The 14030-nt window shown below is 43.0% G+C and overlaps 1 protein-coding gene across 17 annotated transcripts in view; it reads left to right on the top strand.

Annotated features, from left to right (window-relative positions):
- Nucleotides 1-14030, top strand: part of adgrb2 (adhesion G protein-coupled receptor B2) — a 217020-nt gene that overhangs the window by 154320 nt on the left and 48670 nt on the right. For all 17 annotated transcript variants that reach the window (XR_004698785.2, XM_035183252.2, XM_035183245.2 and 14 more), the window contains one exon: nucleotides 3923-4049. Coding sequence is in view for 16 of the 17 variants with exons in the window: in XM_035183252.2 (XP_035039143.1) it covers nucleotides 3923-4049 (127 nt within the window). In the remaining variant the exon portion in view is untranslated. The remainder of the gene's footprint in view (nucleotides 1-3922; nucleotides 4050-14030) is intronic.

Raw genomic sequence — 14030 nt, forward strand, 5'->3', positions numbered from 1 at the left:
CGCTGCGATCGTCTTTCCGATCTTCAGTCTTTGACGTGTCACTGTGCTGACGATGATCATCAGGGAATTAGTGCTCACATCTCATTATGGATATTATGAATTGAGTGTCTCTCTCTGTGTGTGTGTGTGTGTGTGTGTGTGTGTGAGTGTGTGATTATATGTTTGTACGTTTGAGTGTGTGTGTGTGTGTTGCTTTCCTGTCATTTACTCTTCCACTAATCGTGTTTGATCGAGAGATGCGGCGCACTGTGTTTAACATGTTGTCTTTAGCAGTTGCTCCTTGTACTTTTTTAGCCGTTTAATTCATTTATTTGATCAAGCCACAATTTGATCCCATTTCCTTTTTGTTTTTATTGGGGTCAAGATACAGTTCAGTGTATACATACCTCTAGTATACAGGAAAGCAGTATTGCACAGTGACTTGATGGGCGAGCAGAGCAGAACAACCAACTCCGCCTGACCTCCCTGGGGCTCGAAGCAAAACTTTGCTACCTACAGTCACGCCTGACTCCCCAGTGCTCCCGCTACCAGCCTCCCTCCTTATTACATTTTGCTCCATCTGTTGGTTTCAGTTTCAGAAAGAAAGCTGCAACCAGCATTACATTACAGGCTAAACAAACAGCCCATTCCAAAAAAAGACGTGCACTAGTGCATAAGAACTTGCAGAAAATATAAAATATAGAAAAATAAAAGAACATAACACTGCTTGGTTATTATTATCAGCTACATATTTTAGACCACACCTCATGTGAACATTTAATTTTGTGCAGGTGCAAATGAAAGAATGCTCTTGTGCGACAAGGCTTTTCTGAGCTGCAGTTTGTCCGTAAACCATTGGCTTTCATCAAACATAATAAATAGTTGGATTTGACTCTCAGTTTTGTCAGGCACAATGTTACAGAACAGCCCAGGAAGTAAGCAAGACAGAGTCACACAGCCCAGTGAGGTCAGTGAGACAGAGAGATCCCCTATAGAAGCTATTTCACAAATCTGTTATATGATGACAAAGAACTTGGAGAGGAGAGAGCACAAGTTTTTCTGAGGTTGATCAAACAATTACATTCACGACAGGTAGTCATAGCTTCCGGAGACGATAGCATACCGCTGCTGTTAATGAGCACACGAAGGCAAACGGGCGACAGGAGATCCATCAGGGTCAAAACTGCTCTTCTGAGACGCGAGACATCATTTCCACTTTGGCATTGTTTAAACTCATGTCTATTTTTGAACTCTATATGGTCGAACACTGCTTGCCTTGCTTGTCCTGATGACAGAGCACCGCAAAAGTCTTCACATTTTGTTGTTTGAAAAAGGATGCAAAGTGTGTGTCACAGAGCTGAATGATGATTGTAGTATGAAAAAACTACACAAAAGCCTATTGTGTTTTCAGTGTGGGATTTGTGTTGGATTTATCGCAGCAATATTGAGGAAAACTACCCTAATATATGATTAATTTACTTGTTCGGTATCCCTACATTATCAGAGCATACAGTATTTTTCCCTTTTTGGAGTACATACAGGAAGAGTATATGTTGGGAGAATCTTTTTTAATGTTAAACTATATTTTGGTTATTTCTCCAAAGTCAAGATAAAATTAAAAAACATGTTCTCAAGAGATCCATAAGTATTACCATTAACAAGCCACAGCTTATCATTTGCCTGAGATGTAAACAGTGCTCAGCTGTACTGTACTTCCAGGCAAAGCCCACATGTTTTTATTGTACTGAGTGATCTGAAGATTGCAAATCCAAGTCCTCACACGGACAACACAATTTTCTCTCCAACCCCTTTTGAGGGTACTTATTGCTATTAGCTTGAGATGAGGTGATTAAGTTCTCCACTCAGCCATTGGCAGTGAAAACCGTGTAAACCCTGCTCTCTGCAGTATGATTACATTTCATCTTCCTCTGCTCTACAAATGTCTTACGGGAGAACGAACAAAAATTAACCAAATTCACAAGCTTGTTTATTAAAAAATTACACAAATTAAATACTTTTTTTTGTATCTTTGACATGTCGTAGTCGTCATTCCCCAATGTAAAGGTTTGTTATCATTGCCAAGCATTGTCTGAAGGAGGATGTGGACAGCTAAGTTCCGCCTGTAATGCACATCAAAGTTTTCCTTTATGAACTCAAAAGAAAAAAACTTTCCTCATGTCTTTTGGTGTCTAGTTTTAGAAATTCTCATTTCTGATGCTTGACATGACTCACTCGCTTCCACCTTAGTTTTGGAAAACTTCTCCTACATCTACTCCATAACATTTGTGTTTAATGTAACTTTGTATATTATTAGTTTTGTCAGTATAAATCATCTAGTGCATTGTTTATTTTCTCTATGAAGTATATTTGGGAAATATTTCACTACTTATCTACTAATTCCTGAAATCTTTGCTTGTATGTGGAACGCATAACTCACTAACTGTTCATATCATCATCTTCCCACTTGGCATTCCCGTCTTGTTAAGGGCCCAAGGAAGTGTAGTGTTCAATTGAATTACACAATTTGGACATATGTTCCATATAATTAACTTTGAATAATCCAGCTACCAGTGCTGTGGCTGGGACTCAGCGCATTCACAACCACGGCAACTGAGTCAAGCTTCAGCAAACTCTGAATTAACACGTGAACAGCCTTTACTCGCTGCAGCTCAATTGCTCAATCACCACAGGCCAAACAGGCTCATTCCAAACAGGCAGGTTTACAGCCTGCAAAACAAACACCTTTACATATTATTTATAAAGAGTTAACACTCAAAAAATCAAGTGATACTTCAACAGGACCCTGGAAGTTCAGTGACATTTGATCAGTGAAGAACCAATTCACAAATGTCATCACGTTCCTATCTCAATGTTCAAACTTGATTGATTTGCGCCGTGTAGCATGCGACATTACTTTCTCCTCACTGAACCACACTCACCTCAAACCAGTTAGAATAAAAAGAGAAGCAGAAATCCAAAACTGATTGTAGGATCTCATTCCTCTTAGCAGGTTGACTACAATGATATGCTCTCAGGGCCTTAAAGTCCCGCTGCCCCATCACAACGTCCCTGCGATCGCTCCTGCTTTTGTCCCCCATAATGTTTCTACCCATCTTAGGTGACTGCATAAAGCAGCGTATACCCAGGGTTAAACATAAGGTTAATGTGTAATGCGATCTGCCACGGTAATTAGTTCAGATAGAATCGTATTGATTGACCTCCGCACTCAACCTTCTATTGAAAGCACTTAGACGGAACTGACAGAGGGGGGTGAAAAGAAAGGGAGGACAAGAAAGATGTAGAGTAATAAAGTGTACAAGGTTTTGTAGAGATTTTGTGTGAGATTCTGCACACGCGTCCCCTCGTTGGATGTCAAAGCAATTGACCGTTTAGCGCTGAATAACCCTGTCCACCGTTTAAGCCACGATGCTTTTTGTCAAATGTTGGCTTTTACAACCCCCTGTCTGTTTATCCTCAAGGCCTCACGACTCCTGAGGTAAAAAAAAAGAGGTGGGATAGAGAGAAAAGAAAAGAACAAAGATGAGGAAGGAAGTGTTTAGGGTGCTGAACACGGAGAAGACTCGAGAACAAATGGGGTGACAGGCGCATCTAAAGAGCCACTCAGTGTGTGTGTGTGTGTGTGTGTGTGTGTGTGTGTGTCTGTGTCTGTGTCTGTGTGTCTGTGTGTGTGTGTGTGTGTGTGTGCGTGTGCTGATCACTGCATGTTGGACCTATAGAGTGAATGGGGGGAACTTGGTGAACTTGAATGTGAAACTTTCTGTCCATTTGAGCTGCAACCTCCTATTGGTGTGTGTAGTCAAGTGACAGCTTTGTGTGTGTGTGTGTGTGTATTTGTCTCACAGTCACTGTTAATGTCCCCTGTGACAGCCCCCTCACCCCCCGTTACCGCTAACCCCCACCCCTCTCTTCTCCCCACCTCCAGGGAAGCTGGCGCGGAAAACTGGGGCACAGAAGGCTGCCAAACCCTCGCGTCAACCGCTGTCCACACCAAATGCCTGTGCAGCAGGATCTCCACCTACGCCGTGTTAGCGCAGCAAGCTAAAGACCCGGTGAGTCACAGCGATGCATTGGCCTGATGTACTCATGTAGGACTCGGGGAGAGGGAGGGGGCAAACGAGGCAGCGACTACCAGAGGCCAGGTCAGTGAGCTGGATGGGTCACTGCAGTATGAGCTTGGCTGGCGTCCCCTGTCAGATGGATTTTACTGCAAATTGCAACAGGCTGTTAAGGGCTTGTCATTTGCTGTCTTTATAGAGAGATGCGCTCGTACGACCTGTGTCTTACTTTATCGCGAGCATCTTCTGTTGGAGGGAAACGGGTGCAGCCTGAACATAGTTGTCAGTGTTAAACTTTGTGCAAGAAGCCCGCTTTGATCGCGGTGTCGTTCACTCCTCGAATTAACTCTTGATTGGCTGTTACTCTCCGGCTTATGGAACTTTTTTTGGGGGGAGATAAAGGTCAGTTTTCCTCAGCGAGCTACTTCCATGTGATGGGAGAGAGAGAAGAGGCATCCGGAGAAAAGAGAGAGACTTCCATTGGGTCTGTGTGTGTGATTTTTGCCTGCAGCACATACCCTGTGCCTCTATAAATAGTTCATGTGCCTTGCATTGTGCGTTTGACATGATTAAAGAAGGCTTTTTAGCCGTCCGGGGGTAATGTCTGTTCTGATGCATTGACCCAATCTTGTGTATTGCACTGATGGACATCCAAAGACCTGACAGCTCTTAGTTCACCTTCCTCTCGGAGTCCAAAAGACCCAAATTCATTAATTGCTCTGTACAACATCCCGGGAATGTCACCCCATTTATTTCCCACCTCCCTGCTATCCACACCTAACCCAATTTATTATTTATACCCACTTTCTTGCACCTTTTTTTCTTCTTAGCCATATTTCTCCTCTGACTTCTCTTCTTATCAGTTTTCCTTCTCCTCCCTTTTTATCACCCTCCTCTTTTGCCACCTCTTTCAGCCTCCTTCTCACCTTGTTAACACTTCCAGTTGTTGTTCTCACTTTATGCCACAGCTCATTGACTGCCGTGGTCGCAAAATGTTCCCTTTAGCTTTGGCTGTTAATTTGTCTCCATGCTTACTTGTGCCCAATACCCACAAGGACAGTGATTACATTAAATAATCAGGGAGTGCAAGGAGATGGAGTTTGGCTAAATTTGTTCTTACACACTAGAAGCAACGAGAGGTTTTATTTCCCCCCCCCCCTCGCTTAATGGTTAGTTTAGAAAATTGAGTCAGTAAAGCAGATCCCTAAGCACTGGAGGAGAACTCCAGGTGTCACAGAGATGGGAAGTGACTGTGAGGAATGGAGGGTGTAGGGGAGGAAATGTTCAACCAAACAGAAAAGGCAGTTCGGTCTCAGCTGGAAGGCAGAGCAAAGAGGGAGAGAGCAAGCGAGAGGGGTGGGAAGGAGATTTCCGCACTAAGTAATAATGCATTACAACCAGCGTGGCTGAGATAAAGAGCTGTACACTTATGCGGACATCTATTCTTGAGTAACCTGTTCACATTGTTGAAATAGCAGTGGTAAGTGCTATACGGAAGACATTAATGTCCCTGTGTCTACATACCTTCCGCATCAAACGTGAAAAAATACAAGATGTGGCTATGCATTGATAGAGTTTAGGTTCTCTTTATGTCAGGCAGACAGCAGTAAGAGAGCTTAGTGTTGTAGAGCTGTAAATTGAAAGAAGGAGCTTGTTCTCAAGATAGTGTTTTGACCATTCTCTATTTTTATATTCCCATTACAAGTATTTGCTTATTATTGATATTTTTATAAGTAAGTATGAAATGACGATGTGCAAACAGTGTGGCGACGTAAAAGGGGTCACTCATAGCGATGACCCACTGGAGTATTATCCCCTGATTCTGTACCTCTGTCCAGTTTCAGTGAGAACTATTGTTAATTTTATTTTATTGTGGAGCCGTCCTCAGCAACAGAACTACAAACAACCGACAAACACAGATAACAACCAGTTGGTGAACATGTATTCACTATAGAGTCAGATATTACCTTTAGGAATTGGTAGGGACCCAAACCCCAAAGATTCACACTAACTCCTGTTGTACCGCTGTACTCTCTCTAATAACCAGCTGGCTTGTAAAGGATTTCTAAAGCACACCATGTAGGGTTCTATTTGATTTCCTTCTCCACTTCCCTACCCCCTTTCTATTTTATGAAGTCTAAAGAGGGTCAGAAATATGGTGATGGCCCTCAGGTGAGTAGCTCTAATGATTTATTTTATTGTACCTCAAAGCCTGAATTACTCCACAAGGGTCTGGGACCCTTACAGAACTCAGAGAAACATTCATTCCCATTATGTGGAAAAAAACACGATAGCTGCGACCTATAAGCTGAACGGGTCATTCCAGAGGCTATTCCTGGTTCCCGGGACTTCTCTCTCTCTCTGCCGACCAATATTGAGCAGGTCGTCCATGTCGAGTAAAAGAGGGGGAAAACGCATTGACGTTTGTGACATTTGTGACATCTGTGAAGAGTATGTTGGTCATTAGCGATTCATCACTCTGCTTTCTGGTACCAACCATTAGACCCAGTTGCTGAGGACCGGAAGGTATGGGTCAGTGTTTGTGTGTCAATGGCCCTCAGTCAGAAGCTGTTGTGGCCAGCGCTGAGTGCAATTTGTTGCTTTAGGGTGTTCCAGAGTTAGCTTTTTATTCCAGCGGAAATTGGATTCTACAAAAGAGGAGGGAGAGACAGATTGAATTTGGCATCGCATAAAAAATATATAAAAACCAGCCACATCCAGACATGCCAATGCAGACCACTATAGGTATGGATGTTTGCACTTAAAAACAAACACACACACAAACGAGGACTCATATGTTGTGTCCAGGCTGTGCGGCTGCTGGAGTAGAGCTGAGTATCAGCAGCCCAGCTCTGACAGCTTATCCTGGGCCTTGGCGCTAGGGACAAGGGGGGTTGAGGATTAACCTCCATGTTTAATAGAAAAGGGAGGAGAAGGAGGTATGGGAGGGGGTTTTGGCGGTGGAGGGATTTAGAAGCAGCGCTGCCATTACAGGCCCGTTTTTACAGTAGAGTGAGGGATAGCCAGTTAATCCTGTTTACTTTCAATAGCCTCTGAGATTTCCGTGTGTGTGTGTGTGTGTGTGTTTGTGAGTGTGCATGTGTGTGAGTGTGTGTGTCCATGGAGAGACCTTCACTATCAGACACAAGACAGAGGTTGTTACTTTGGAGAAACAGCGGAGAGAGAGAAATAGTTGATTGAGTGAGGTCATGAAGCCATACAATAAGCCAAGCCACTTAATTCCCAAAATGACTGCAGTGGGAATACAAACCCCACGGATACGTCTGGACTCATGGCTTTCACCGCGCTCATTGGGATCATGGGATTTGGAATAGACGGAGGTATTGGCTTTATAAAAGTCAGTTTAACATCTTGCGCCTCCAGTTAATCGGACGAGTTTATGCCTCTTTGCATCATTTTTGTCAGCACATAAGGCTGCTGTCCTAGTTGTGTTGGAATTGATTACAGTGCCCCTCTCCGACTGGTTTGCTGGGCTACAGTGGGAATGGTAGCTCGCACTAACCTAAGCAGGTAACTAGGAATGTAAGTGAAAAGGTCGGTAGTTCAAACGGAACGTGAGACCTTGATCCAGTCGGACTATAGCAGCGCACAAACAAACAAACCCTTTGGCTGGGAGATGAAAAATACCACAGCAGGCACGGAGGAGAGGGGATGCCTTCTCTGTTCCCATAAATTATTCAGAAACCAATTACTGTATCAAAGCAATTTTCTCAAAAGAACAACATGTGAAGTGACTTTTTTCTCTAAAAGCTTTCTCACAGCTTCTTTTACCTGCCACACTGACTGCCCCATCATTCTCATGAAATGATTGGTTCTACTTAAGATGGATTGCAACGGGTTTCCTCTGCTATCATTAGCGCTCGCCGGCACCTAATCAGGATGGAAGAATCTCGGGGCTCAGTCTATTATTTAGACTTATTATTGCCTGCAGTTCTGTGAGGGCATGACGGGGACGAATGAGGGGCCACAAGATGGCAGCTCATATTTGAATATATTACAACCTAACTGGACATACCTTGCATAAAGGAAACAAAGCCTTTCCTTGATGAAGACTTCAAGGTTACAGTATCCAAATATCTTGTACTTGTCAACTGTAATTAAAAGATGAGGGTTGCGACAAATTTACGAGGAACCTTGCAAGGATCCACATCAAAATCTTTGAATCCCTTTGTCACGTTAATTGAAAGTTAGTTGAAATATTTTAGATGCGTTTCCCTGTGAAGATGCATAATGATTGAGTGTTGTTGTGGCAAGGACAAGTTTACTGGCTAATTGGATATTTTAACATTGAGTAGACAATGTTGTTTCGGATGTGTGGGTGTGCGCCCGCATACAGGATAACAATTTGATTGAGGGGTCGAGAACAGCTCTGGTGGGTTTTTTGTGCTGCGAGGGTATGATGCCCCTCTGGTCAGCTCATAATTAAAATGTGACAAAGATTGTGTGGACCATAGAGTGTTTCTAAAGATGGATGACATGAGTGCTTCCCACAAACCAATCCATCGCCACCTGGTGGCTGGCCGCAGGATCAATTATAAATTCCGTCTTCTTCATGTTAGCAGATAGGACGTGGACTAACATGTATTTAACTCAAAGTACACATTCATTTTTCTCAAAGATGGTTTATTTCCTTTCCGGTTGCTCTTATCACACTGGTGTATGTTCAACTGTTCATTGTTTGGCTTTGATTGGTTAGGATTAGCTAAGCTAGCTAGCAATACGCTTCCTGATTGACAGCTGAGACTGACTCAATATTGGTCGAGTGCATTTATCAGCGAGACCTCGCAATCCACAGCTCCATTCCCCGATAGTTACTGGGCAGAGTCCGAATGCACAAGATGGCAGCTCTCATATCAGGGATATTTGGGCTTCATTGCTGGCTAGTGGGAGGAAGTGGAGACACTTTATTTACTGTCGATGATTTGAAATAACAAGACGTGTTGCAGTAAGTGTTGCAGGGCTTCTGTCCCTATGATTTGAGATAGCCCTTGAAGAAATGCTCTATGTTGCCATATGTTCTTACTTTGTGTTGGATCAGGGCTTTACTCTGTAGCTGATATTCTACATTTAGCCTCAAATAGCCCTGCAAACCTGAATCTTATATAGAAAAAAAAAAGGCCAGCACTTGAAATGATGACTTTACATTTTAAGTCACTATGTCAGCCTTGTAGGTTGTCACAGACTGACAGGAGACTTATGGCTTGTCTTGAGGCCACTGAAGTCAGAGTCTGTCAAGCTGAAACCTGGAGGGTCGGCGGAATTGATTCAGTTGAAGCACATCACAGGTTATGTTTACCTAGTGCTGTCACGGCTTCACATGCGATCGAATCGCAGGAACACTAGATTACCAATATGTAGAGCCTTGCCACGGTCTGCCCATGTGTATTATAGTGTATTTGTGTGCCTGTTCCTATTCGGGGACAAATAGCAGCAAACGACCGCCGAGGTAAATACCTTGAATTTTGTAAATGCCACCTTTTCGAGAATTATTCAGCATTTCACAAGGGGCATAACATTTCCTCAGCCTAAATGGGAATGTTAGACACACCACAAAAAACCTGCATATTGCATAGAGTCTGAGATGGCCTCATCAAACAAAATGCAATATTGATTGTATGATGAAATGCCTGAAATTGCGTTTGTCTTTTCCCGATAATGAGCTGTTGTGGCTGCGAAAAAAACATTAAGCAAAAGCATAATGTGATGTTGTTATAACTCTGCATAACATCTTAAGAAAGAGGTTGGAAGAGGCAAGAAGCGTCTAACTTTGACACACTGTTCACATGGTTATTTAATATTAAAAAAAAGATTAATGCAAACCGAAGCGTCTTGATCTCGCCCCAGTGGCTGGCTGCAGAACAGGACAAAAATCCCTTTCTTGTCCATGTTAGTAGATGGGACATGGGTCTTCTTATCAAACTGGTATATGTCAACTTGTTATTTTCGTCATGATTGACAGTTGAGACCGACTTGCGATTGCTCAAGGGCGTGTATCGGTGGGGCCTGGATTGAAAACGTCTTCAGTGCAAGCTGGCTGTGTTCTTATCCTGTATATTTTGGCTTCACTTCTGGATAGTGGGAGGAAGTGGTGACGCATTGTTCATCTTTCTAAACAGTCTATTCTAATCACCTGCAAATGTCATGACATTTCCATCAGCTGTTTTGACAAATGTGAGCAAGACGAAATGCTAAATTTAAAGGGTGAATATTTAAATGATTATACGTGCTTTAACATTGCTTAACATGTTGGCATCAGCATTGTTGGTATGCTAACATGCTAACAGCCTAACAGTGCCGAAGTTCAGACTCACAGAGGTGCTAGCATAGATGCAGACTCCTTGTCTTGACAAAAGACGTATTTGGTATTTTCATGATGAGAACATATTAAATAGATCGATACGTTTCCAAGTCCTTCAGGATTTCACATAGTATTTTCACAGTACACAACATTGGACTATGAGATATTACACAAACTCCCAATATGAGTAGAATGGTGAATGCGGTGATGAAGAATAACAGAAAAGGATTAGATACATGGAAATATAGGATTCAATGGAAAAGAAGCAGTAATGCACAAATGGACCTTGGGTTAAAAGAGGAGACTTTAATGCTGAGGGGTGATATAAGACATTAAGATATACAGTAGGGAGGAAGTGGGGGAAGAATGGGAGACACGGAGAGGGAGGGGAATGGTAGAAGGATCAGTGGGAGTGGAGGGAGGAGGAGTGTCAGTGAGAGGAGATAAGTAGGTTAAACTTCCTGAGCTGAAAATAGCTATCTTCTCCATCACATGGTAGCCAAGCTGCCCAGGGGAGCCTGGCCTTATACAGCAGAGCCTCAGCACACTCTTTCTAATCTGGTGTCTCTCTCTCTCTCTCTCTCTCTCTCTCTCTCTCTCTCTCTCTCTCTCTCTCTCTCTCTCTCTCTCATTCCCTGTTTTTCTCTTTTCTCACACAATAAGCACAGAGAAAAACACAGACACACATCTCCGCCGACTGCAGCGTTATATCACTATATCTATTTAGGACAGGGCGTGTGTGTGTGTGTGTGTGTGTGTGTGTGTGTGTGTGTGTGTGTGTGTGTGTGTGTGTGTGTGTGTGTGTGTGTGTGTGTATTTTCATTCCTTCCACGTTATGAAATTAGACACTAAGTCTCATCACGCACACATAATCTTACTGTACCAATTAAGACATCACCGTTTGACAAATTGACACGATGAAGAGCTGAGGGACAATTTGAGGATGTATACTTTGAGGTAAAATGACTAGTAAGGGTATAATTTATTCCATTAGTTGTCTGGCCGAGGCTAATTCAAGACAAAAGTGACGGAGAGAAAAAGAAATGCAATAGGCTTCTTGCCATTCCCTGTGCAACCTTCATGTTTGATCTGTCAAGAAAAAACACAAATGCCTGCATATCCTTTGACCTTCCACTCAACATTATATCAAACAGAGCATCTCGTCTCTCACTCTCCTCCCAGGCCTCCCACTAGATGCGCATGCTTGTCGTATCCCTTGTTCTCTTTCTTATGGGGGTCTCTCCTTTCTTACGAGGCGGTTTTGATTGCCTCACCTCCATTTTTCTCCCAGTGTGTTCGCATGTGCGCCGTATTGGTATTCCAGCCTATTTGGCTTCCCTCTGGAGAAATTGACTTCCTTTGATGGGCCACGGAAAAACCACTGAAAGGGAGGCTTTGACTCTCTCTCGGTTTCTTTCTCCCTATCTATTCCGTCTTCCCCCCTCCTACTCTTCGCTTTCTCTTACTTGTGCTTAACTCTTCCCACTCCATTTCTTTGTCTGACTTGCTCTCCTACTCCTCCTTTTGAGTTTGCATTCTTTATTCTCTTCTGAAGTCTTCTCTCTCGCTTTCTGCCTCTGCCGTCAGCTCATCCTGAATAGTAACACACGGCCCAATTCAAGCGGCTTAAATACTGACTTTCGATTACTTGGCACATCTCCCTGGACGTGCCTTAGTGTGTGAGTATGTGCTTTATTTGGAGCAAAAGACACCTTGGCAGTGAGTGAGTGAGTGTGTGTGTGTGTGTGTACGCTAGCCACCCTAGGAGGTAAATTGAGGTAAATTGTGTGATTGAGAATTTAAAGGCAGGCCAAACATCAAGCTCCTTTTGGGCACGGTGGGGTGCATGCTCTCCATGCAGCTTCATTTGTCTGCTCTTCATCCTTTCAAAGGCACCTCCGGAGAGAAACAAAGTGCAGGTGTGTTGTATATCACGACCCGAATTGTGGAACTATGCGCTTTGGTCGTGTTTACCCTCGTATTATTTAAGTGATACAATGGGTCTAAATAGGGGCAGAGTGCACATAAATAAAAATGTCCCATCTTCTAACCCCATTCCACTTCATTTTTCATATATACTGTATATATATCACTGCTGTCGACACACAAATCCTATGTTAGAGGTTGTTTAGGCACTATTTACTTGAGTTAAGGTATTATGGAAGTGGCTGGATCAACGCACCTCTTTTTTTCTCCAACTCCGACATTTCTCTGACATATTTTTTTGCAGATACTGCTTTGTGCAATGGTATAATATGCGTAGGTGTGGTTTTTACATGCACAACATTTTAAGAGTAAATAAACGCTGTAGATCGCCTCCGGCCACCATTGACCCTTACAGATCACTTATGCTGCCTTAACGTATGAAAAGAGATATGTCAGTTTCAAATGTCGTGACTGTCACTGCCCCCTCCATGTATGTCGATGGTGGAGGAGGTTGGACCTCTTAAGAAAGAAGGGAAAAGTGATTGTTAGTCCCTGTACCCACGCAAAGCAACACATATCCGAACGCTTTCAGAAGATGTGCACAAATACAGATGGAATGAACTCAGAGTACAGGAAGAAGGCCCCGTCCGTTTCCATATACAAATCTAACGTAGAGGATAAGTGAGCCTTTAAACTTTGAGTGGTGTAGATAATGGACGGATGGATCTTGGGTTGATTCTTGAGTAAGTCGTCATGCGAGAGTCACAGAAATGAGCAGTGAACTATAGTAGCAATAATGAGGTCTGCAATGCTGGAAAAGTCACATTACAGTAATGTGGATAAGTGCAGTGAGTTGGATGCCTCCATTGAGGAAATGAGAAGTTAGACCAGACATTGAACTCATGAAACTTGCAAAATCTCCAGGATTACATGGCTTCCCATCGGAGCACCATAAATAAACATATTGACATGCTGGCACCTACTTTAACGAAACCTTAACCGGCGCCAATTTCACGAGAGCGGCCCCCAAATACATTTAATGAAGCTCTGTCATTGATCCCCGAAAAGGATACAGATCCATTGAGCCTAAGCAGTGTTCAGCCTGTCAGTTTAGTCAGTGTGGATTGTTAAGTGCATACTAAAGTCCCGGCAAAGAGGCTTGAGAATATTTTACCAGATAGTCTTCATGAAGGGGAGGTAGGATTTGTGAAGGGGAGGTCATCCTCAGAAAACCTCACATGGTCTTATATGGATGAGCCGGCGAGACAGCACTGCAGTAGCAACCTTCTCCCCTGATGCGGAGAAGGCATTTGACAGGACAGAGGGGATTTTCAAATACAGGTCATGGAACTTTTTGGGATAAAATGGTGTATACTGACCTTCAGTCCTCACCGATGGACAAATGTCCCTCTTTTAAACCTTTTAAGGGTAATGAAGCAGGGAGATCCACTTTTGCATTCGTTGTTCACTTTATTTGTAGAAGCAATAGGTGGAAGGAGGGAAGCAGGAATCAAAGGAATTCCAGGCTTTAGAGAACATCACTTACTTGTGTATGCAGATGACCTGGTCACCCCTTATTCTGTTGGACGCAATTGAAAAGCTCTCACAGTTTTCTGGTCTGAAGATTTAGGTTAGATTGTGTGATTTTTTTGTTCGTTTTTGATTTCATGTTTGAAATTGTCATTGTTGTTTTCGGAGTAGTTTAATTATGCTTCATTATTTGGCTCCAT

Source organism: Hippoglossus stenolepis, chromosome 17 (assembly GCF_022539355.2).
Source record: "Hippoglossus stenolepis isolate QCI-W04-F060 chromosome 17, HSTE1.2, whole genome shotgun sequence".
Lineage (NCBI taxonomy): Eukaryota > Metazoa > Chordata > Actinopteri > Pleuronectiformes > Pleuronectidae > Hippoglossus > Hippoglossus stenolepis.